Genomic DNA, 23,782 nt, shown 5'->3' with positions numbered 1-23,782 from the left:
ATTTTCATCCCCAAAGCACCGTGCTACTCGGAAATCTTGACATAACGATTTATTTACTCAAGGTAATCTTGTGTATGTTAATTAACTTCCTTGAGCCTCAGTTTCTTCACCAAAGGAAAAAGAATCTGGGGCCAAGTATGGTGGTTCATGCCTGTAATCTCAGCACTTCGGGAGGCCAAGGCAGGAGGATCACTTGAGGCCAGGAGTTTGAGGTCAGCCTGGGCAATATAGTGAGACCCTGTCTCTATAAAAATTAATTTTAAAAATTAGCCAGGCAACGGTGGTACACCCCTGTAGTCCTAGCTACTCAGAAGTTAAAGATGCAGTGAACTATGATTGTGTCACTGCACTCCGGCCTGGGAAACAAAGCAAGACCCTGTCTCTAAAAAATAAAAAACCAAAAGATGAAACACAATCTATCAAAGCCTGTAAAAATGAAAGATATTATGATGGTTCTGATAACTTTTATTCACATTTAACTGCTTCCTGTAAGTTTTCTAAAGCAGAGTTTCCCAGTGCATGTTCGTTACAGCATTTCTACGGATCCTCGAGCACTAGTTTCATAGAGTATAATAGGCATTTCATGGAAAACAGCAATTCAGTTTGAGACATGCTGAGCTAAACCAAGTTAAACAGATGGCTGCAGAACTTCTCATACTCTTTCATATGCTAATGTACATTTCCAGGAAGGCAAGGTAGTATATTAAAGTTTTAAAAGCTTATTTAACAATGGACTCTTTTCTTCCTGGAATATTTTATGGGATTTAAGATAGTGGCCCAAGAAAGACAGTTTGGGATGCTTATCTTTAAGACTGGGGATTGGCATGGCCATGCAAGTCTTGTAGCTTTCCTGAGCCTTGTTTTTCCGCCTATAAAATGAGGATAATGATACTATTCTACAGGGTCGCAAAGCTGAGATGACATGATCCACAAAGCCTGCCACACAGTAGGCCTTTGGCAAATGTGATTGTTCGTTCTCTAAAGAGAGAAATTGAATCAACCTGGAACGCTTGGAGTGAAAAATTTTCATGAAATCACTAAACTGGGTGTAGTAATGCCCACCTGTAATCCCAGCTAGTCAGGAGGCTGAAGCTGGAGGATCGCTTGAGCCCAGAAGTTTGAGACTAGCCTGGCCGACATAGTGAGACCCCTTCTCTAAAAACAACAACAAAAAACTAACTGAATAAATAATTTAAAAAAATTTTAAATTCACTAGTAGAAAGTTTTCTGTGATCTCTGGAATTATCCGTAAACATTATTTTTTAGCTCTCTCAAAGAGCAGGTACGGTAGAAAGTCCCTAGTAGAAAGTTTTCTGTGATCTCTGGAATTATCCGTAAACATTATTTTTTAGCTCTCTCAAAGAGCAGGTACGGTAGAAAGTCCCTAGTAGAAAGTTTTCTGTGATCTCTGGAATTATCCGTAAACATTATTTTTTAGCTCTCTCAAAGGGCAGGTACAGTAGAAAGTCCCTCACCTCTGAGAGCCAGGGGACAGGCTTGTTCCACTTCAAGTAGCTGCTGTTACTGCTCACCCCTTGGTCAATGTCATGGTCCTAGGGGAAGAATGAAGAAGGAAGTTGGTAGGAATATTAGGATGAGAAGCTACGGGCAGGACAGGAGGCACAGTGCCTGCTCCCAGGAGGCGTCGGCTCGGAGCACGCTGCCGTCTGTCATTCACACCATGTCCTGGGAATACATCTCCATAGTTTCATCAGCGCCTGCTCCTCGGGTTCCTTCACTTTTCTGAATTTTCTGTCCTCCCCATATGGGAAAGCAGTTTACCCTCTTTAGGTCAGGACCTCTTGAGGGCAGGGACCTCGGCTCCCTCTTCCTCCTTATCCCCCAGCTCTCTAGATTTGGGTTCCAACAAGTGGGAGCCCCTCAGGGACACCCCCAAACCCTCCCTATCGTGCAGGTCCACAGGTTCAGTTTGGCGCTGGTCCAGCTCTGGGATCCATGTCTGTTCTAGGCTCAGCCTTGGGGCTCCTGAATGAATTAGTCCCCAGTTTCTCTAATCTGTCTCCTTAGGGACCATTGGTTCAAGAATGCAGGGAAATGCTCCACCACAAGTCTGTACTCCCAGCTACGGGCAGGGAGGGGTGTCCATCCACCTCGTCACCTCTGATCTCAGCAGCAAGCACAGCACAGCCCAGCCCTCACCCTAGTGAGAGGCACCACATGCCATGGGTGATGGAGGTCACAGGCCTGGAGTGGTTCCGGCATGGGCAAACTGAACTAGGGAACAAGGGCAGACACCAGAAAACCAGGCCCAGTGGCAGCCCCAGTAACAGTTTCCTTTTACTGGCTTTGAGGAGGCTGGATGGACATCTCTAAGGCTCAGCTAGGAGGTCCTGAGGCCAGACTAGGACTCTGGGGGCTGTTTATCCTCTGCCTCTCCTCCCAGAGTAGCAGAGGTTACCCTTAAGGCAACTGGGCAGAGCACCTGCGGACCTTTGTTAAGGCATCAGCAGGGACAATGGACTGGCTGGTCACCTACCTCGAGGCTCAGCCTCTGGGGATGGTAGAACTGGAGGTGTGGATCCACAGCTGGAATGTTCCTGCTGGCCAGAGCTTTGGCCAGTTCTCTCCAGCTGCCGTACCCTGTGGAAGGGGAAGAGAGGAGCCCTCAGGTCAGCGTAACCTGGAAACCTCATACACCTAAAAGATTTGGCAGGTTAATGGAGGGAACCGTCTTCCCTTCTCACCTCTCTTCAGAGGGTGGGTGGGAAGAGGGCTGGGCTGGGGGCAGGAGATAGCTGCAGATTGGCCAAGGCCCACAGGGCAGAGAGAGGAGATGAGCTTACATCCCATCAGCAGTCACTGCCTTCCAGAAACCAGAGAAGGAGCCAGTCCAGGTGAGCATGGACCACGGGCCTCCCACTACCAGCTCGTTCTCCCCCAGCTGCCTCTGGAGGCCAATTTATCCCAAGAGCTGCCGTGGAGAGATGGTCGTGACAGGCGGTACACTCTTGCCTTCCTGCTCAGTTTCTGTGCCCTGAGCCCGGGGAACAGCAGGGGCTTACTAATGGGTGGGGACCCCCTACCGTTGATCACTGGGTTGCTGGATAGAGCCGGAGCTGAGAGAGGCAGGAAAGAATGGGCCTGGGATGTGATGTCTGTCAAACAAAGGTATAAACCACTGGAGATACAAGATCAGAGGCCCTGCTATTACTGGAGTCACCGGGAGGCTGCGTGTGGCTGATGCTGTCTGTACCCTGAAGGCTCTGGACCAGGTTGGCTTACACGCACCTGGGAAGGCAAAAAGCCAAACCATGGAGAGAGGGAGGGAGGGAACAGGAAACTGGGGGGTGCACGCGCATTCACAACAAGTCAGGCGGCAAGGGGCTGCACCAGGGTGAGGGCCGGGGAGAATCAGTCCGGCGGCCGGCCACTGCTGACACTCGCGAGGGCTGGGACTCACATCTCAGAGGAGATTGCTGGGCTTTGGATAAGTGGAATCAAACCACTGTTAGGCACAAACCAGAACCGTAGACCACTGGAAGCGAAAGAGGCTTTTGAGATCACCTCATCCTCCCTTCAAGTGAGGAAAATGGGACCCACACTGGTCAAATGGCTGATCAAGGCTCACTTAGCAAGTAGTGGCAAGGCTAAGACTAGGACCCCAGTGTGCCACGGATTTCCACTGAGCTCCCCTTTCCCTCAACAGCTTCACCACGATGTCCCCAGGATGCTGTGCTGGGCACTGCTTAGAAGGAATTAGCCTGACAGTCCCCAACCCCTGGGAGCCAAGAGTCGACAGTAGGCAGAAGTGTCACAGGAACCCCTACGTGAGCACCAGCAGAGACACAGACAGCCACGCAGACACAGAACACACAGCACCACCCATGAATATGGGCTTCACCGAAGGTGGCCACCCACGCTATGCACGAGTGTTTCTGTAACAGGCCTGGGGAGGGGGTGGGATCAGGGGCTGCACGCTGAAATGCAGGTGTGGGGTGAGAGTGCTTTTCTTACATGACTATGCTTTGTGTGGGCCCTTTCATGCTTACTGAGTGTCTCACAGGCATGATTTCATCCTAACCTTCTACGAATCTCCTGAGAGGCCAGCTCCATGACCCCATTTCACAGATAGGGAAAGAGCGCTCCAAGTCTAAAGTCACAGAGCTGGTTGTTCCGCAGGCAGGATCAGAACAGAGAGCTCCCCTGTCTCACAGGCCCCGGTTTTCTCATTCTGCCCACATTTCTCCTGTAGTCACTTTCTGGCATAGACTTTGAGGAGTGCCGGCGCAGAGGCCTCAGCAGGGGATCTGTCTCTGGGTTTCTGCAGATGTTCACCCTCCACTCGTGTTATGGTTGCAGGGACTTCTGCAGCTTTATCCCTCTGCCATCAAGGTCTCTCCTGTTTCCAGGCTGGCCCAGCTGGCAGGAAGAGGTCTGGTGAGTTCAGGGCAGGGGTTTGTTCTGGGGAAGCAGGATGCTGGGGCCACTGAAGTGATGTGAAAATATGAGGAGTGAGGGAGAAAGAGAAAGAATGCTCCCAGACTATACCCTCCATTTCTGGATGAGCTCAGGGGAAAACTGCTTGTTCATCTGCTAATCCCAACCCAAACACATGATCTAAAGCAAGAGCTCATCCCTTCCCAGCCCCGAGGATCTGCTGGCTAGCAGTTGTGGGTTCAGGCGTGCCTGGGTGACACATGAGTTACACTGTGGGGAGGAGGAGGATGGGCCCTGCCTTGCTCCTGCATCTGAATGACTGGGTCATCTTCATTCTTATGACTAAAAACTTCTTACTCAAGAGAAGCTTGTGGGGAAATACGCACGAAATGCTGCCTGCCCCATCAGTGGGAGTTACAGTGTGTCTCAGGTGCACATTCCTTCTCCAAGACGGTCTTCAGTTCAGCCAAAGTCCTTGACTGTTGGGAGTCACACCAAGGGGAGATGACTAACCCTCACAATGAACTAGCATTGTGGGTCTTCAGCTGCCCTTGTCCTGGCATCTGCTGGGAAGTGACAAGGACTCTCTCCTTGACCAAACCTTAGATGCTCCTCTGAGCACTCTTTTTTACGAGACCTCATCCTTGGGCCCTGTCCTGGGCCTACCTAGTCCAGTTTTCAGCAAGAATTCTTCTAGGTCAGTTTAGTAGAACCCCCCGCCCCCTGACACCTGACCAAGCTTCTCATCTCCCACCCTTGCCTTTAGCAAGAGTCCCATTAGGCCAGTTCAGCAAGAATCCCTCCATTCTTGATGTCTCAGTCGTTTTCCAACCACTGACCCCTCAACTCTGCTGGCTGGCTATAAATCAGCAGTCATTGCTGCTGTATTCAGAGTTGAGCTCAGTCCTGTCCTGAAGCCTCTCTCCCGTGTTGCAGCAGTACTCGATAAAATCCATCTTCACGACCTGTAACTAGTGTGCAGTTCTATTTCTCTTTAACAGAAGGTAAGAGGCAGCTCTCTCAGTGACAAAAGACAAATCCATTTAGGGAGGTGAGTGGATTACAGGTAGGAAATTCAGTGAAGTTAAACCCAGTCAGGTCTTGCCCCTGGGTAACAGGTGAGTCTAGGTGGCTGTGAGATACCTAAAACTTGGGCTAGTCAACAGCCCAACCCTCATGGATTTAAGGAGTAGGAAAATTCCTTTGCAGTCCTCATGATAGAGTAGGAAGACAAGCAAGCCTTCTGAGTCAGAAAGATCTAATTGTGGCCTGGCGTGGTGGCTCATGCCTGGAATCCCAGCACTTTGGGAGGCCAAGGCAGCAGGATCACTTGAGCCCAGGAGTTTGAGACTAGCAACATATGGGCAACATAACAAGACCCCCCCGGCCCACACTTTTTTTTAAAGAAAAATAATAAAAAATAAAGATCTAATTGTATATCTACCACTTATAAACTGTGACTGCTTGAACAATTTAACTTCTTTGGCCTTGGTTTCTTCATGTGAATGGTGGAAATAAAAACACCTGCCCCACAGGGACTGCTGTGAAGATTAAATTATGTGGGCCAGACCTAGCGTGGGGTCTTAGTACCCAATAAATGTTTTCTTCCTAAAAATTTCCAAGTTTGAGGTTTTGGATTTGGGAGTCGGAAGATATGAGTTTCAACTCCTTTAAAAAATACTCAGTATCTCTCTGACTCTTTTCCCTCTATGCTTCTTTTTTTCTTATTTTTCTTTTTTTAAGAGACAGGATCCCCCAGGCTGGAATGCAGTGGTACAATCATAGCTTACTGAAGCCTTGACCTCCTAAGCTCAAGAAATCCTCCCACCTTAGCCTCCTGAGTAGCTAGGACTACAGGTGCATGCCACCATAGTTGGTTAATTAAAAAAAAAAATTTTAGAGATGGGGTCTTTCTATGTTGTCCAGGTTGGTCTTGAACTCCTGGGATCAAGTGATTCTCCCACTTCAGCCTCCCAAAGTGCTGGGATTACAGATGTGAGCCACCGTGCTCAGCCTTCTCCATGTTATTGACCAGAGTAGTAAGCAGTGGGCCAGCAGTGGCAGCAAGGCAATAGGTAACACCCCCTCTTTGTTTCACAGTGTTGCTCTTTGCCCCCCACCCTCCCGCATCCCCCATAAAGATTCACCAAGTGCATCTCAGGTGTCAGGCGCTGTGCTGTGCATTGGGATATTTCCTCTTCCTGTATCCTTGCCTCTGTGTTAATCCTGCCAGTGAATAACCAGGCATTGCTTAGCCCCCCTGGGGGAATGTGGAGCTGAAAAATGTGTTGATTTAACTACTGACATTTGTCGCTTACCCTCTGGTAAGCGAACTCCTCCTGCTCCTAGCCAGACCTCTTCTCCCAGAGCACCAGCTGCCAGGGCCTGTTTCTGCTACAACAGGTGTCACATTTGTGCCAGGAGACAGACACCCCAATCTCAGGTGACAGATAAAGCACCACCGTGGGCCTCATATTCTGCCCTCACAAAGCTGGGCTATCAAATTCACCATCAGCCGGAGCTTTGCCAACATCCCTCCTCTGTGCAATGCAGACTCTTCAAAGGCCTGAAGATTACCATCTTCCTCGTTGGTAAAAATAAGTCATGCATATATCCCCTTGTGCTTTTTTCTAAGACTCTCGCATATGTTATTTCATTAGCTCTTCTCAACCTCCCTGTTAGGTGTTGTCTTCTCCATTTTAGAGATGAAGAAACAGAAACAGAAAGGCAAAGTCATCCGCTCAAGGCCACACAGTGAACAGGATAATCCGTGTCAAGGATTTATTACCCAGAACATAATAAGCCCTTAACACATGGCAGCTTGTTATTTGCATTATTAGTCATGATGCTGCAGATCTGGAACTCACAATTATTTCTCCTGACGCCTGGTGTGATTCATACCTAAGAGAAAGGAAGTCTCTCGCTGCCCAGGCTGGCATTGGTGTTACAGATTCTGTGCTGGGACTGCAGGCCTGAGCCTCCCAACTCCACTCCAGGGCTAAAACCCTTCAAAGCACTTTCAACTTAGCAGGCAAAAAATTCAGACTAAGTTCTCATGTAAGTATAAATCCTAAACCCTGTTAATAAAGGCCCAGGACTAACTAGCTGACCCATCACACGCCAGGGCCATGGCTCACGACAGGAAAATCTTCCCTAAATCAGCCTAAGACATAGCAACGCTCAAACTTCTGCCAATGCCCAACAGGGCATTTTACAAGGTACACGGCAGGATGTATTGCTTTTGCTCCTAAGTAGTTGTAATAATGGCAATATTCATAGCAGCTCACCTTTACCGAGTGCTTATCATATGCAAGGCACTATGCTAGGAGTTTTATTTCACTGAGTAAAATTGCAGATAATGTGCCACGTGCACACACATCACTTCATGGTAAATGGCAAGGGAGCCCAATATATATCTCCAGAATCTGTTCCAATCATCTGCTGATCTACGCTGGGAGTAGCATCATCGGCCCCAAATGAGTTAGATTCACCTCACCCATCACTCCACATCTTACTGCTTGCTCGTGTGGAAACGAACGTTGCCCGCCTACAGATGTAACTGGGTGGAGACTGCTCAACCCAGCAGATGGCGCAAGTCCATCACAAGGGGGTAGACAGGGAGCTAAAGGGTTAACCCCGACCCCAACCAAAAGCAAGCTCCCTCTATCAGTAGGGAGCCTAGAGGCAACTCATGAATGCCCACAGGAGAGGTGGGGCTGAGAGTAAGCCCGAGAAAGAAGTGGAAGCAGTGGGTGTAGGGGTGACACCTGCAGGTGGAGATGCAGAAAGGTCTTTCTGAAGCTCTTTTGGGGCAGGGCTCCATTAGAAAGGGCTTGTCCCTGGGCAAGGGTATGCAAGAGGGGAAGGACGGGCCCTACCAGGGCCCTAGGAAAGCGAGGGAGAAGGAGAGGCCCGGGAGGGCTGGTTCCATGTACACCACCACATGCAAAGGACCTGAGGATCCAGGGTGAACGTACATGATTGGCTAAGAAGCCCCGGGGTCTGTAGACAGAACTGTCACCAGACACTCAAACTGGAATGAGAAAAGGTGATGAAATCCAGAGGAGCTGAACGGAAACAGAGCCCTTCTCCCACTAGAGAGCAGGAGGTTGTCAAGGGAATGAACACGAGGCCATGACATCCAGGGTGCAGTTTCGCAAATGCCAGGAACCAGCACTGAGTCCTGGGATGGAAAAGCAGGGGCTGTGGCTCTGTCCTTGGAGAGCATGTGGGACCAGTCACACGTCCTCAGCAGGACAAAGCTGCTAAGGCTAGAAGCCAGCAGGGCCTGAGCCCCGCCAGAAACCTGAAGTGGCACAGAGAGTCAGGGGTGAAGCAAGGGGCCTGCCACCTGGGAGGGAGTCCCTAAGGCAAACCCAATGCTCCAATGGCAGAGCCAGGCTGTGTGGCTAAACCTATCCTTTCTAGTACACGATGCGCCAGGGAACCTGATGCGAGAAAAATTATTAGTAATGCAACAGTAACGGTTAACACTTACGTGTTAGGCATTTATATACACATACATATGCCTGTTATATGTATATTAAATGAAACATCGGGTGTTTTATTTAATATAATAAACCAGCTGGGTGCAGTGGCTCACACCTGTAATCTCAGCTACTCAGGAGGCTGAGGTGGGAGGATGGCTTGAGCCCAGGGGTTCGGGCTGTAGTGTGTCATGACTGCACCTGTGAATTGCCACTGAACTCCAGCCTGGGCCATATGATGAGACCCTGTCTCTAAAAAACATTTAAAAATTAAAAATTAATAGAATAAACCGGAAAAGAAGGCTTAGAGGTTAAAATTCTTGCCAAAAGTCACATAGGCAGTAGGTGACCGAGCCAGTATTTGAACCCAGGACAAAAACCTGTGTACCAAATTCCACTACTCTACATTGAACGTGCTTGAGAATTTGTGTCTGCCTCCACTATTGCCATCTTATCACCCGGTGTCAGGTACCCACTGAGTCACCAGCTACCCCTGTTCCCCTATCCCCTCTCCAATGACCTCCTACTCACCCACCCACCCACACTTCACACACACACCCCCCCCGCCAGACCATTTCCTTATTCTCTCTCATTTTGACTAACATCTCTCCATGTAAGCCCCCAAAATGCAAGGAAGAGTGTGGAGACCCAACTCTATTGTCCCACAGTCCCAAACAGCTGGAGAATTGGACATGACAGCATTTGAGTGTGAGCCTGCTCCCCTCTTCCTGGCTCCCAAGCTCTTCCTTCTCCACGTAAGCCACCCAGCTGTGTGTCTGCAAGCAGACACTGCCCCTGGCCCCATCTCATGCTCCCTCCCAGCACAGGTGTGCATGGTGGGGGGCAAGTGAGGAGCCGCAGAAAGGTGGAATCCTAAGGCCTCCCGTTCCTCTAGATGAGCAGATGGATATGGGCGGGGCCATGATAAGTCTCTTCCCCGACGCTACCCTGAACCTGCTGATGCTCACGGCCAGGGCAGGCACCTGAAGAACAACCAGCTGTCCTTTCCCCCAGCTTCCTGCCAAGCTAGCACCTGAGCTACTGAAACGGCTGTGGCTGCAGGCAGGCTGAGGTTTGCGAGCTACAGGCACAAGGGACTGTACCTACTGCCCCACTGGGTGCCAACTAAGGGGGCCCGAGAGAGGGCATCTGAGCCCATGCCAGGTGTTTGCCTGGGAATTTCTGCCCTGCTGACAGTGCTTCCTGCTCACCCAAACATCCCTGCTTGGCCCAAACATCCACATTAAAGCATAAAACCAGCTGGGTGTGGTGGCTCACGCCTGTAATCCCAGCACTTTAGCAGGTGGAGGGTGAAGGACTGCTCGAGTTCAAGAGTTCGAGACCAGCCTGGACAACATGGTGAAACCTCGTTTCTTTAAAAAAAAAGAAATAAAACAAAACAAAAAACTAGCTGGGCGTGGTGGTGCGCACCTGTGTTCCCAGCTACTCAGGAGGATTGAACCTAGGAGGTAGAGGCTGCAATGAGCCACAAGTGTACAACTGCACTCCAGCCTGGGTGACAGAGGGAGACTCTATCACAAAAACAAACAAACAAAAAACAAAAACACAAAGTCTAAAACCAAGGGGGCAGATAAGGAGAGGAGGTAGGAAGAGGGGGCAGACGCCCTTTCTATTCTGCTGTCGCTGCTCTGGGAATGTGGAGTCTGCCTGGACCCAGCCCAGCTCAGTAAATATCCATTCTCCAAGCCATGAATTTGATCAGAAGAGGCCACAGAAGGTTTAGCCAGGCCGTGGGGTCACCTCTAAGATATCATCATTATCATCATCATCATTACAAAACAAACAAACAAACACCTACAACATTTAAGGGCCCATTTAGTAGTAAGTGTTGTGACAATTACAGCAACAAACATAGTCCTGTGAAGGGGAATTTTGACTTAAGACCCTGGATACAATGGGGTGATTTAGGAAAATCTAGACGTAATAGGCCCCGGGACCTCTAAGACTGGCCGGAGCCCATGGACCTAGCGAAGGGCCACAGAGGTGCTTCCAAGATCCCTCAGGTCAGTACTGACTTTTCTGAACCCGCTAGGCTTGTCTTTTCCTATCTTCTTTCTGGCCTGGGACAGGATGAGTTTCTGCATGCAGAGGGAAGATGTGGGGCAATCCTTTTCCTCCCTGGAGTCTTTCAAAGAGGAAGTTTAGTGGTGGTCAGGAGTAAGCGATCAGCAGGCTGAGAAAGAATGAGCAAATGAGTCAGTGAACCAACCATCAGCAGGCATTTACTGAGCACCTGTTGTGCGCTGTACTTAGTCCTCTGCTACCCGCTGTGATACATAGAAAAGCACCAATGGAGACATTCAGCTCCACCCTTCCCTAGGTGCAGTTAGAACGGGCGTCCATGGACTTGAGGATGCGCTCTGGCACACATACTCATGCCCACATGCCGGGCACACACAAGCCAGTTCTGCATTATGCAAACGAGCAGACACTCATTAGACATCAGGGCTAACTGGATGCTAATGACATGACATTGCTCAATAAGTTTCCGTTTCTCAGGCCTGCAGGAACCTCAGGCAGAATGTTCTGCACACATTTTCCGGGACTGGAAAACTGGTCTTCAGTGTCCCAAAGAGTCCAGGAAAAGCAACAGAGCTACAGGAAAACCCTGACTCTGTAAGATGGCAATGGAGTCTTTTCAGCAGAAACATCTCCAGAACTCACCTCAATGTTTACTATTGCCCACGGAAGCTCTGAACGGTTTAGGGCCACAGTGGAACAGTAGCCCCGTAGCTGGTCAAAAGCCTGTGCTCTTCCTCCTATTCCTTTCCAGGTGGAAGGAGGGAGCAGGAACTCTTCCCAGCTTGGCGGAAGTGACTCTGCCCTAACTTGAGGAGGGAGGCGGTTTCCATAGTTGGAGAGCCTTCAGGGACACACGCCTTACAGAAACAAAGAGAAGGAACCAGAATGAAAAAACTGAAGATTGGAAAAAGAGTGGGAGAGAAGAATACAGTCAGGAGTGTGGCTTTGGAAAGGAGAAAAGAGAGCATCACCTCGCCAGCAACGGAGACAGGAGGAGAGACATGGGAAATACTTGATGACAATTGTGTTACTGGCCGAGCACAGTGGCTCACGCCTGTCATCCCAGCACTTTGGGAGGTCGAGGCGGGCGGATGACCTGAGGTCAGGAGTTCGAGACCAGCCTGACCAACATGGTGAAACCCCATCTCTGCTAAAAATACAAAAATTAGTGGGGTGTGGTGGCACATACCTGTAATCCCAGCTACTCGGGAGGCTGAGGCAGGAGAACTGCTTGAACCCAGGAGGTGGAGATTGCAGTCAGCCAAGATCATGCCACTGCACTCCAGCCCGGGCGACAGAGCGAGACTCCGTCTCAACAACAATAAATAAATAAATAAGTAAATAAATAAATAAATAAAATTGTGTTATTTATGAAGAGGCTAGACTTGTAGGCTGACTACAGTAAGATGTCAAAAGGGACCTGGGTGGGAAACAACACTGTTTACAAAGCCCTCCTCCGTACATTAACCCACTTAACCCACCAACAAGTTCAACAGAGGATAGTGGCAGGTTTAACACAGCAAGTTTAACCCACCACATGCATTTAACAGAGGACAAACACAACAGCTAACGAGTGTGCGTTTGCGCAGGCCAGTCATCACGCTAAGCACTTGACATAAATGGTCTCATTTAATCTTCCTAACAGTCCTTACGGTAGGTATTATTATTCCCATTTTACAGATGAGAAAACTGAGGTCCTGACTGGTAAGAAGAGTGCATATCTGCCCAAGAACTACAACATCTAGATAATGGAGCTGAGATTTAACTCGTTTGTTTTCTTTTCTTTTTTCTTTTTCTTTTTTTTTTTTTACATGTCTTAACAAGTATCTCACACAGACCCTTTTGTTTGTTGAATGCAAAAGCAATGGAATCCAAGGAAAGCAGAAAGAGGTATGGCCCTGAGGCCAAAAAAGTTTTCCAGGCCCACACAGGGACGGGGTTTGGGACCAGCAGCCAGGAGCCACGGCCACCCTGCCCTCTCCCCACCTGACGGCTCCTTTTGGAAAAACACACTCTTTTAAGGATCTTATTAAGCCCTTTCTCTTTTCTGCAACAGGCTTGAAAACAAATAAGGTACATTATCTGATCTGGAGGGCTGCCAGCTGCTAGATCTGCGAGGTCTGATGATTATAACTTGCCAAAGTCAAACTGAGGTTGTTGTAACCTGTCCTTGGTAGTGATAAATAGGACGGAGAAGGCATGTATGACAGTAACTTTGTTCTTCAAGAAAGGAATATGGGGATCTGCTTTCCTGCTCCCCATGAAACATCATTTTAATGGAACTTCAGGTTAGACCACATCGGGGTGGAGGAATGGGTTGTATGGTTTAGTCAACCATCCCACCACGGATCAGTCTATCTGATGTGTGTTTTTTTGTTTTTGTTTTTGTTTTTGAGATGGAGTCTCTCACCATCGCCTGGGCTAGAGTGCAATGGCATGATCTTGGCTCACTGCAACCTCCACCTCCTGGATTCAAGCAATTCTCCTGCCTCAGTCTCCCGAGTAGCTGGGATTACAGGTGCCTGCCACCACACTCAGCTAATTTTTTGTATTTTTAGTAGAGACGGGGTTTCACTATTTGGCCAGGCTGGTCTTGAACTCCTGACCTCGTGAGCTGCCTGTCTCAGCCTCCCAAAGTGCTGGGATTACAGGCGTGAGCCACTGCACCCAGCCTATATCTGATGTTTTCTATCGGAGCTGATTCATATTCTTAGTTTATTCTTATTTTTATCCCAATGCCAAAAATCATTTCCATTTTGCCGATGGAGACATGGAGACCTGCAGAAAAGTTAATTAATTTGTTCAATGTCAAAGGGAAGCCTGTGCTAAGGACCGGACTAGAGCCTAGGCCTTTGATTCTCGGCCCAAGACTTCGTGCACCACAGCACAGTACTTAGCCATAGCTGCTGGAGTTAAGTGAGCGGCAGGTAGAGTATTCCGGGGAGGACGCCGGCTGAGCCTAATCTAGGAAAGGGCTGAAAATGAGCACAATGCAGGCAGAAACCAGGTCTTGTTTGTTATTAGATTCTCACTGTATAAATGAGTTAAAGTTAGTAGTTTCAACACATCCCCACTTCAGAAAAGGATTACATTGCCTGGGCCTGATTTTATATTCTCACTATAGAAATCAGGCATTTGATGCATGTGGAGTGAATGAATGAATGAAGGAAGGACAATGAGGGTTTAGTGAGAGGCCTGGCATATTTATCATGCTAGAACCGATTAGGCATCTGCGGGTCACGATTCTGGGCTAGGGACTGAATGCAGTGACAGACACTGGCCCTGACATGGATAAATTAACAACCAGCTGAAGACTGCCCCAGCACCCTGTGGACACTCACAATGGCACAGATGTCAAAGGCACAGTCCAAAGGTGCCTTGAAGGAAGTGCTTTCTTTAGGGAATGCTTTCTCTCTTTTTTAAATTTAATTTTTAGGGGGAGTGTGTATTTAGTAAAATACCTATAACATAAAAGTTACCATTTTAACCTTTTTTTTTTTTTTAACAGAGTCTCCCTCTGTCACCCAGCTGGAGTGCAGAGTACAGTGGTGCAATCTCGGCTCGCTGCAGCCTTGACCTCCCAGGTTCAAGCAATCCTCCCACCTCAGCCCCCAGGTAGCTGGGACCACAGGCGTGTGCCACCATGCCTGGCTAATTTTTTTTTTTCTTTTTTGGTACAGGCAGGGGTCTCTCTGTTGCCCAGGCTGGTCTTGAACTCCTAGGCTCAAGTGATCCTCCCTTCGTGGCCTCTCAAACTGCTGAGATGACAGACGTGAGCCACCACGCCTGGCCCATGTCAACCATTTTAAAGTGTACACTTAATGGCATTAAGAACATTCACACTGTTGTTCACCACCATCCACCTCTGGAACCTCCCCATCATGCCGAACTGAAACTCTGTACCCATTAAACACGAACTGCCACTTTCCCTTCCCCCCAGGGCCTGGCAACCACCACTCTACTTTCTGTCTCTATGAATTTGACTACTCACAGAATTTGACCTCACAGAAGTGGAATCATACAATATTTTTCCTTTTGTGTCTGGCTTTTCTCACTTCACGTGTTCTCAAGGTTCACCCATGTTGTGGCATTTGTCAGAATTTCCTTCCTTTTTTAAGGCTGAATATCCTATTGTATGGACAGACCACATTTTGGTTATCCATTCGTCTGTCTTAGACACTTGGGCTGTTTCCACCTCTTGCTACTGTGGAAAATGCTGCTGTGAACAAGAGTGTGCAAATATCTCTCAGAGCCCTTGCTTGCCATGCTCTTGGAAGGCACATTTTTTTAAACTGCACACAAGGAGCAGGTGCTGCAGGCCAAGGGAGGCCAGGCTGCTCTCTTCTTTGGTGGCAAAGCTCATGTTTGATGGAGAAAGCAGAAAGTCTGGGAAGCCTTGGGTGGAAAGAGGAGGGGTGGCAGGTGAGTAGAGTCAGGTTGGGGCAATCCCAGCCAATAAGTTAAAAAAAAAAAAAAAAGAACTTCTGAGCGGGCCTGGAGTAGGGCTCTCCCCAGGGACAGGGAGGTCCTAGTCCACTAGCCTGTGTGGAAAGCAGCAGTTCCAACACATCCCAGCTTCAGAGAGAGGCTAAGTTACCTGCTCCCATGGAAGCTCCAGCTCAGTGCCGACAGAGGTCTGCGAACTGTTGGCTGCCTGTCCTCAGTGAGGCCGGTACGGGAACTTAGAGCGAGCACGTAGAATTAGTGCAATCGGACGTTGCGGCAACATCGACGTGTCAGTGGAATCGTCCCACTGAACGTGGCATTTTGGATGTTCTGAACCCCGTGGTGAGCAAGCCGCATACCGGGATTGTGTGGCAGGACCATGTCACTCAGTGACGGCCCAGGAACTAAAAACAGAGGCGGGTAAGAACGGTCCTTCACTGTAGTTTCTTCCAGTTACCATCATGGCCTGCCTCTCCGCCCTCTCTTCCTTCCTAATTCAGGCCAAGAGTAATTCTGGGAAAGACCACAGAGTAGCTCACAGAATCAAAGACAGAACCACACGACTGGGCCCCGGAAAGGCCAGGAACCACGGCAGTGATTAGATCTCAACAGCCACCCAATGAGCCGGCTCCAGACACCTCAGTGTGTCTCTGCTTAGGATTCAAATTCCCAGGACAGTCTAAGTGACTTAGGGTTTAAATTCCTGGGAAAGAGGGTCTAAGTGACTCCAGGATTCAAATCCTCAGGTGTCCCATGGTGGTGGAGGGGTGGGCTACATCAGGAGGGGTGATGACGAGAGTCCTGCTGGTAGAGGGACCGCACATCCTTCTAACGCCATTAGACTCGGGTGGGGAGAGGGCGATGTTCTGAATCTTCCCTGTGAAAACAGCTTAACTCTGAATAACTGATTGTTCTTCCTGAACCGGGGGTGTGACTTCTCTGAGAGTCATTACGTTTTTAATGTAAAGGCACATAAAAGGAAGCTGAAGGTATCAAAGATACAAACATATGGAGTTAGTTTTACAATACTTAAGAAACTTTACAGGATGGAAGAGCTGACTATTCAGAATATCCCCTGGAAAAGTGAGTTCCCAGGGAAAAGTGAGTTCCCATGCAGGCAGACAATGTGCAAGTATTTCTTGGAAAGTTGAGATAAAACAGTCAGAGCCTTTGAAAGCAACACTCCAATTCATATATATATATATTTGAGACGGAGTCTCTCTCTGTCACCCAGGCTGGAGCGCAGTGGCACGATCTCGGCTCAGTGCAACCTCCGCCTCCCAGGTTCAAGAGATTCTCCTGCCTCAGGAAAATTGTCAAAATACCTACTTTAGTTCAGATACTATTAGTCACAATCCCATAAGATAATTTCTACTGATCTACTCTTACCTTTCAGCAATGCAATGAGACGTCGACCGTTATGATGGCTGATTAAACTACTGAGCAGGGTTTTTACATCCCATACAGCTCTATGTCTACAGGGAAAAGTATAATAATAGAAAAGTGAGAACCTTACTAAATCAACTGGTTATTTGATGTGTTAATGACCATATTTTCTGAACTCAAAATCAGGATATGTGGTCTGGCTATGGCAATAGAATGTCTGAAATAGTTCATCTCTCCTGGAAAACCAGGCCAGTTACATTGTTTGACACTGTTATCAGTTTCAAAGATCTCTATTGTCCTTAGCCTCACACATTTGCTAAAATCACGGGTCAAAGGACCAGATGGAACTGCTCTATACAACTCTATCTAACCCATGTATAGCTGGGTCAACAGAGATGTTGCTAAGACGCATGGATAGCTTTAGAGGATAAAAATTTACTCCAAAACCCTCTATCCCATGTCCTGTCTTGCCCCTAACCCCCAGCAATTTCTCCCACCACTCCCTTTTCCCTGAGCCAGCGTGTCGATCCAGGTCTAACTCCATGCTGGAGGGACATGACAGCTGGCCCGAACCATAAACAGTGGAGTATGAAGTGGAGACAGCAATAGAACCAATGCTAGGTCAATTCCCCTACACAGAGGACATAACAAGAGGGTAGGAAGCTGAGAATATGAAAGGGACTAACCCGGCCAATGAGAGAGTACTTTCCGTGGAAACAACCCAAGGGTTATGGCGAGCGCTGTTGAGGGCTGAGTGAGGAGCTCACCTCTACTCACCTTTTGCTGATGAGACTGCAGTTGCTAAGTTGCTAAGAAACAGCAGTCGCTCAACCTAAATTTGTGTCCCTGATTCGGCTGAAAGAGCCTCAGTGAACCAACACATCAACACGGTCTGGTGGGAATCAAAGAGAAAATCAAGGATATCTCAGAAGATGAGCTGATAAAAACTGCTTGGGATGGGATGGATAACTCTGATCCTTACCGAAAAAAAAAAAAAAAAAAGCAGAAAGGAAAAGAGAGACGCTTTGGGGAAGGAGCCAATGCTAGGAGAAAGCTCCAGGATGAAAGGGGAGGGAGCCTTATTGCCACCGAGCCGCGTTCTGCCAGCGGTGAACATTTGAACCCTTCAGATCTGTGCGACTCTCATTTTACCTGCATGATGCTTAAATGGTTTCTGAAACATTCTCCTAGTTGGGGTATTTGTGAAGACAACTGAGGCACAGAGAAGCTGGATTGTTTTTCTTTTGGCTTCTTGAGCATAAACTTTGATATTTAATGACCTGTGATAGCTGCCGGTATCCTAGTAATACATAAAACCCTTGAGAAGCTATTAACTGTTTAGCCTTCCCAGGTCTTAGGGGAATATATTTTCCATCTTTCAAAGAGCCTGTTGTAGGCAATTTGTAGGGTAAGATGCAAATATTCCCTTGAGTGGGCTGAGGCACTGAGCTAGGTTTCCCTGGAGTTCACCAGCATGTAAAAACAGATACAGGCTTCTCACAAAGACTGCACAGTCTGATATTTATTTTGAATTGGCTTCTTGGATCAGTTTATTAGAATTCTGATGGTTGCACGAAATGGCTTACAGTGGGAAGGAAGCTTTAAAAGAGACTTTAAAGAAGAAGCCACGTGGGCAGACAACAAGCTAGATTTTCTGAGCATCTATTATGTATATCGTCAGTCCTTGGTATACACAGGTCCCGCAGGTTTCATATCCATGGATTCAACCAATAGCGATTGAAAATATTCAGAAAAATAAAAATAAAAAATACGATAATAGAAAATACAAGTTAAAAATACACAGCATGACAACTATTTACAATGCTATGTAACTGCAAATGCTATTGCATTGTATTAAGTATTAGAAGTAATCTAGAGATGATTTAAAGTATATGGGAGGGGCTGGGCACAGTGCCTCATGCCTGTAATTCTAGTACTCTGAGAGGCTGAGGTGGGAGGATAGCTTAGAGCCCAGGAGTTGGAGACTAGGCTGAGCAACATAACAGACCCCATCTTTACAACAACAACAATTAGCCGGGCATGGTGGCACACGCCTGTGGTCCTAGAGGCTGAGGAGGGAGGATTGCTTGAGTCCCTGAGTTGGAGGCTGCAGTGAGCTATGATCACCACTGCACTCCAGCCTGGGGAACAGAGTGAGACCCAGAGTCTTAAAAAAATCATATGGAAGGATGTATGTAGGTTATATGCAAATACTGCACCATATTTTATATAAGGGACCTGAGTATCCTCGGATTTTGGTATCCATGGGGAATTCTGGAATCAATCCCTCGTGGATACCAAGAGACAACTGTGCATAGCTGCCTTGTCTGGCTCTGAGTGGATGATCGAAGATGGGTAAGAACCACTTTCAGAGCAGAAAGATCTGGAATTGAATTCCCGCCCTGCCACTTTTTAGCTTGTGACCTTTGGCAAGTTCCTTAATATCTTAAAGCCCAGTTGTTTCACCCCTCTACCCTCATAATTCAGCTGGAAAGATGAATTAGGTAAATGAATGAATTAATTTCCAATGCACAACTGCCCTGTAAGGTACTATTCTCCCCATTTTCCTAACGATAAAACTGAGGTTTAAAGAGTTTACATGATTTGCCCCAGATCTTAAAAGTAGCTAAACTGGGATTCAAACTAATTCTGTTTGGTTTCAAAGACCTCACTCTTCCCACTACTGCCTGGTTAATTCTCATTCCAATCCTGTGAAGCCAGTATTGTGGAGCCCCACTGGTGAGGAATTGATAAGTCATGGCTGACGGTCCTGCCACGGCCGCTAATGCATGGCTGGGCTGGAGTTCACACCCAGCCTGCCTCTCCTATGCTTTCCCCATGGCACAGCCCTGCTTCACGCAGGAAGAATGGGTTTGATAACATGACAAGTACATAACTGAGCACTGAGCAAAGTCTCCTGGAATCCAGAGAGGAGGATCCTGGTGGTCAGGGAAGACATCATGGTGAAGTAGGTCACGAATAGGCATTTTGGGGAAGGTGGAATTGCTGGGACTGGGAATGTAAATAAATCACTGAAATAAAATAAAACGGAAATAACATCACTGCCCCTAAAGAGACCTAGATTTTACAGGGCCACCTCCAACCCCTTCGCCTCCCACAAGACACCTGTCTTGGGTCCCTGACTGGAACCCAGAAGCTTTGTTTCTAAAATACAAGTAACATATGTTTACCTCCCTCCCCCTAAATCACAGAGTACAGAAGTGTGTCAAGCAGAAGGTTATGATTCCCCTGTAATCCCTGATCTTCTCCCTTGGGCTACTCCTCATCCTTTTGCTAAATGCTCCTCATTTTTCCTTTAACCTTTAAACACTGGATTGCTTACCTTAGGGTCAGTCCCCGATATTTGTCTTTGCCATCAACACTGCTGCCTTGCTGATCTCAGCAGGTTTTTTGGGAAACCATCTGTACATTGATGACTTCCCTAGCCTTAGCCTGACCACTCCCTGAACTCCCCGCTTATACAGTGAATTTTCTTACTCACTCTCTCACTTGGATACCAAAGGCATCTGAAACTTAACCTAACTCTTGATTTTTCCTCCCAAACCTGCACCTCTCCGTCCTGTAAATGACAACTCCAGCCTTCCAACCATCCAGGTCAAAAATCTTCAAACTACTTGATTCCTCTCCCCATATCCAATCCCTCATTGATTCCTCTCCCCATATCCAATCCCTCAGCAAGTCTCATCAGCCATACTTTCAAAAGCCATCCAAAATCTGATGACTTCTCCCTCCTCCGTCTCCACCACTCCAGTCCTAGACATCATCGCTCTTCCAGTCCCCTTGTATCCACCCCTGCACCTATGGTCTAGTAGCCAGAGGAACTCCACCAAAATGTAAGTCAGGCCATGCCAATCCTTGCTTGCAACCTTCCAGTGACTTCCCAAATCACTCAAATACAATCCAAGATCCTTCTGATGGCCAATGAGTAACGTTTATTGGGGAAAGACCCAGTTTACACTAGTTACCCTGACAATTATTAATGGTACCTGCTTTCACTCTCAAAAATATTCCAATTTAAACAATCAATTATATGGTTGCTCAACGAGTAAGACCTTGCAGATTAAATCTCCGACCTTGTCTCCTATCTCTTTACCACCATTTCATTCCAGCTACCCTGGTCTCCTTGCTGTCCTTCCAATATGCCAGGCATGCTGTACCCCGGGCCTTTGCATGTCCTCTACCTAAAACACACTTCCCTGAGAAGGTTTCTTGCCCTTTTTACTCAGATCTCTGCTCAAATATCAGAAGCCTTTCCTGATCATCCTATCTATAATAACACTCTACCTCCAGCCTATCACTCTCTATCTTTCTAACTCTGTATTATTTTTCTCAATAGCATTTATTACCACTTGACATATTATGTGTGCATGTGTATAAAATCTATCTTCTCCCCACACATATACTTTGAATGTATGTTCCATGAAAGCAGGATTTTTTTTTTTTTTTGAGACGGAGTCTCGCTCTGTCACCCAGGTTGGAGTGCAGTGGCACTATCTCGGCTCACTGCAAGCTCTGCCTCCTGGGTTCATGCCATTCTCCTGCCTTAGCCTCCCGAGTAGCTGGGACTACAGGCACCTGCCACCACGCCTGGCTAATTTTTTTTGTGCGTGTGTTTTTAGTAGAGACGGGGTTTCACCACGTTAGCCAGGATGGTCTCGATCTCCTGACCTCGTGATCCACCAGTCTCTGCCTCCCAAAGTGCTGGGATTACAGGCATGAGCCACTGTGCCCGGCTGAAAGCAGGATTTTTGTCTACTTTTTTCATTATGCCCAGCACATAGGTACTTGTTCAACAAACAATGTTACTGATAATAGTATCCCTCTAGGCAGTAGGGGAAGAACTTTAGAGTCAGGTGCTAAGACATCTAGCTTAATCTCTAAGCCTTGGTTTTCATCTCTGTGAAACAGCTATATTAGTAGTATTTCCCAAATGGGGTTATGAGGATCAAATGAGAGTGGCATACGGTAAATGTTCGATAAATACGAGACGATAAAAATAATAAGAGCTAACACATTTAGCATTTACAATATGCCAGGCAGTGTCTTAAACATCTTACAAATTTATCCCTTTTAATTGTCATAAAAACCCTTTGAGGCCGGGCGCGGTGGCTCACGCCTGTAATCCCAGCACTTTGGGAGGCCGAGGCAGGCGGATCACAAGGTCAGGAGATTGAGACCACCCTGGCTAACATGGTGAAACCCCGTCTCTACTAAAATACGAAAAAAAAAAATTAGCTGGGTGTGGTGGTGCCCGCCTGTAGCCCCAGCTACTCAGTACTCGGGAGGCTGAGGCAGGAGAACCGCTTGAACCCAGGGAGGCGGAGGTTGCAGTGAGCCAAGATTGCACCACTGCACTCCAGCCTGGCAACAGAGTGAGACTGTCTCAAAAAACAACAACAACGACAACAAAAAAAAAAGCCCTTTGAGGTAGGTACTATTATTGCCTTCCTTTCACAGATGAGGAAATTGAACTTCAGAGAGGTTAAGTAACTTGCCACATGGCTAGTAAGTTGTGGAGCCAGGAACTCCAGGTCTTTGGTTCCAGAATTTGTGTTCTTTCTTTCTTTTCTTTTTGAGACAGAGCCTTGCTCTGTCACCCAGGCTCAAGTGCAGTGGTGCGATCTCGACTCCACCTCCCAGGTTCAAGCGATTCTCTTGCCTCAGCCTCTCGAGTAGCTGGGATTACAGGCTCCCACCACCAAGCCTGGCTAATTTTTGTATTTTTAGTGGAGACGAGGTTTCACCATGTTGGCCAGGCTGGTCTCGAGCTCCTGACCTCAGGTGATCTGCCCGCCTTGGCCTTCCAAAGTGCTGGGATTACAGGTGTAAGCCACCACGCCCAGCCCAGAATTTGTGTTCTTAACCACTATTCTGATTCAATTCTAAACTCTTCTTATACATGGACCCTTTTTTGTTTCCTAGAAATCCCAAGTATTCACCACAACCAGTGATCAGACATAAATAAGAAAAAAAAGCATCTCTTCTCCTTCTCTGCCTCCCCACCATAACTAATGTTGACAGTGCAACAACCTTCCATGCCTTCCTCCTTGCTCTCATACTAATAGAATTTATTAGTCTTTTATTTAAAAAAAATAGGCTGGGTGTGGTGGCTCATGCCTGTAATCCCAGCACTTTGGGAGGCCGAGGCGGGCGGATCATGAGGTCAGGAGATTGAGACCATCCTGGCTAACACGGTGAAACCCTGCCTCTACTAAAAATACAAAAAATTAGCTGGGCGTGGTGGCGGGCACCTGTAGTCCCAGCTACTTGGGAGGCTGAGGCAGGAGAATGGCGTGAACCCGGGAGGTGGAGCTTGCAGTGAGCCGAGATCGCGCCACTGCACTCCAGCCTGGGGGACAGAGCGAGACTCCGTCTCAAAAAACAAACAAACAAAAAAAAAACCCAGACAATAACAAGTGTTGGCAAGAACATAGAGAAATTGGAACCCTCATACATGGCTGGTGAGAATGTAAAATGGTGTAGCCGATTTGGAAAAATCTGACAGTCCCTCAAAACATGGAGTTACTATTTGACCCAGCAGTTCTATTCCCAGGTATACACCCAACAGAAATGAAAGCCTCAGAGCAGCATTATTCCTAATAGCCAAAAAGCGGAAACAATGCAAATGTCCATCATCAACTATGAATGGAGAAGCAAAATGTGGTCTATCCACACAACAGAATATAACTTAGCAATAAAAAGAAATGGGCTGGGCACAGTGGCTCACGCCTGTAATCCCCATGCTTTGGGAAACTGAGGTCAGAGGACTGCTTGAGGCCAGGAGTTAGGGATCAGCCTGGGCAACATAGGGAGACCGCGTCTATACAAAAATGTTCGAGGCCAAGGCAGCAGTGAGCTATTGTCAGAGGTGCTGGAGCAACTCCACCTTGAATAGGGGCTGGCTAACATAAGGCTAAGACCTGCTGGACTGCATTCCCAGTAAGTTAAGCCATTCTTAATCACAGAATGAGATAGGAGGTATAAGATAGGAGGCATAAGAT

At 47.6% G+C, this 23,782-nt stretch overlaps 1 protein-coding gene across 7 annotated transcripts in view; it reads right to left on the bottom strand.

Annotated features, from left to right (window-relative positions):
• Window positions 1-23,782, bottom strand: part of B4GALNT3 (beta-1,4-N-acetyl-galactosaminyltransferase 3) — a 125,036-nt gene that overhangs the window by 41,811 nt on the left and 59,443 nt on the right. For all 7 annotated transcript variants that reach the window (XR_010147930.1, XR_010147931.1, XR_010147932.1 and 4 more), the window contains exons 2-3: window positions 2,498-2,601; window positions 1,476-1,553 (exon numbers count right to left, since the gene is read on the bottom strand). Coding sequence is in view for 4 of the 7 variants with exons in the window: in XM_016922709.4 (XP_016778198.3) it covers window positions 1,476-1,553; window positions 2,498-2,601 (182 nt within the window). In the remaining 3 variants the exon portion in view is untranslated. The remainder of the gene's footprint in view (window positions 1-1,475; window positions 1,554-2,497; window positions 2,602-23,782) is intronic.

The sequence above is a fragment of the Pan troglodytes genome, chromosome 10, assembly GCF_028858775.2.
Source record: "Pan troglodytes isolate AG18354 chromosome 10, NHGRI_mPanTro3-v2.0_pri, whole genome shotgun sequence".
In the NCBI taxonomy this organism is placed as follows: Eukaryota; Metazoa; Chordata; class Mammalia; order Primates; family Hominidae; genus Pan; species Pan troglodytes.
The sequence above is the reverse complement of the archived record's forward strand: the minus strand, read 5'-3'. Positions and strand labels throughout refer to the sequence as shown.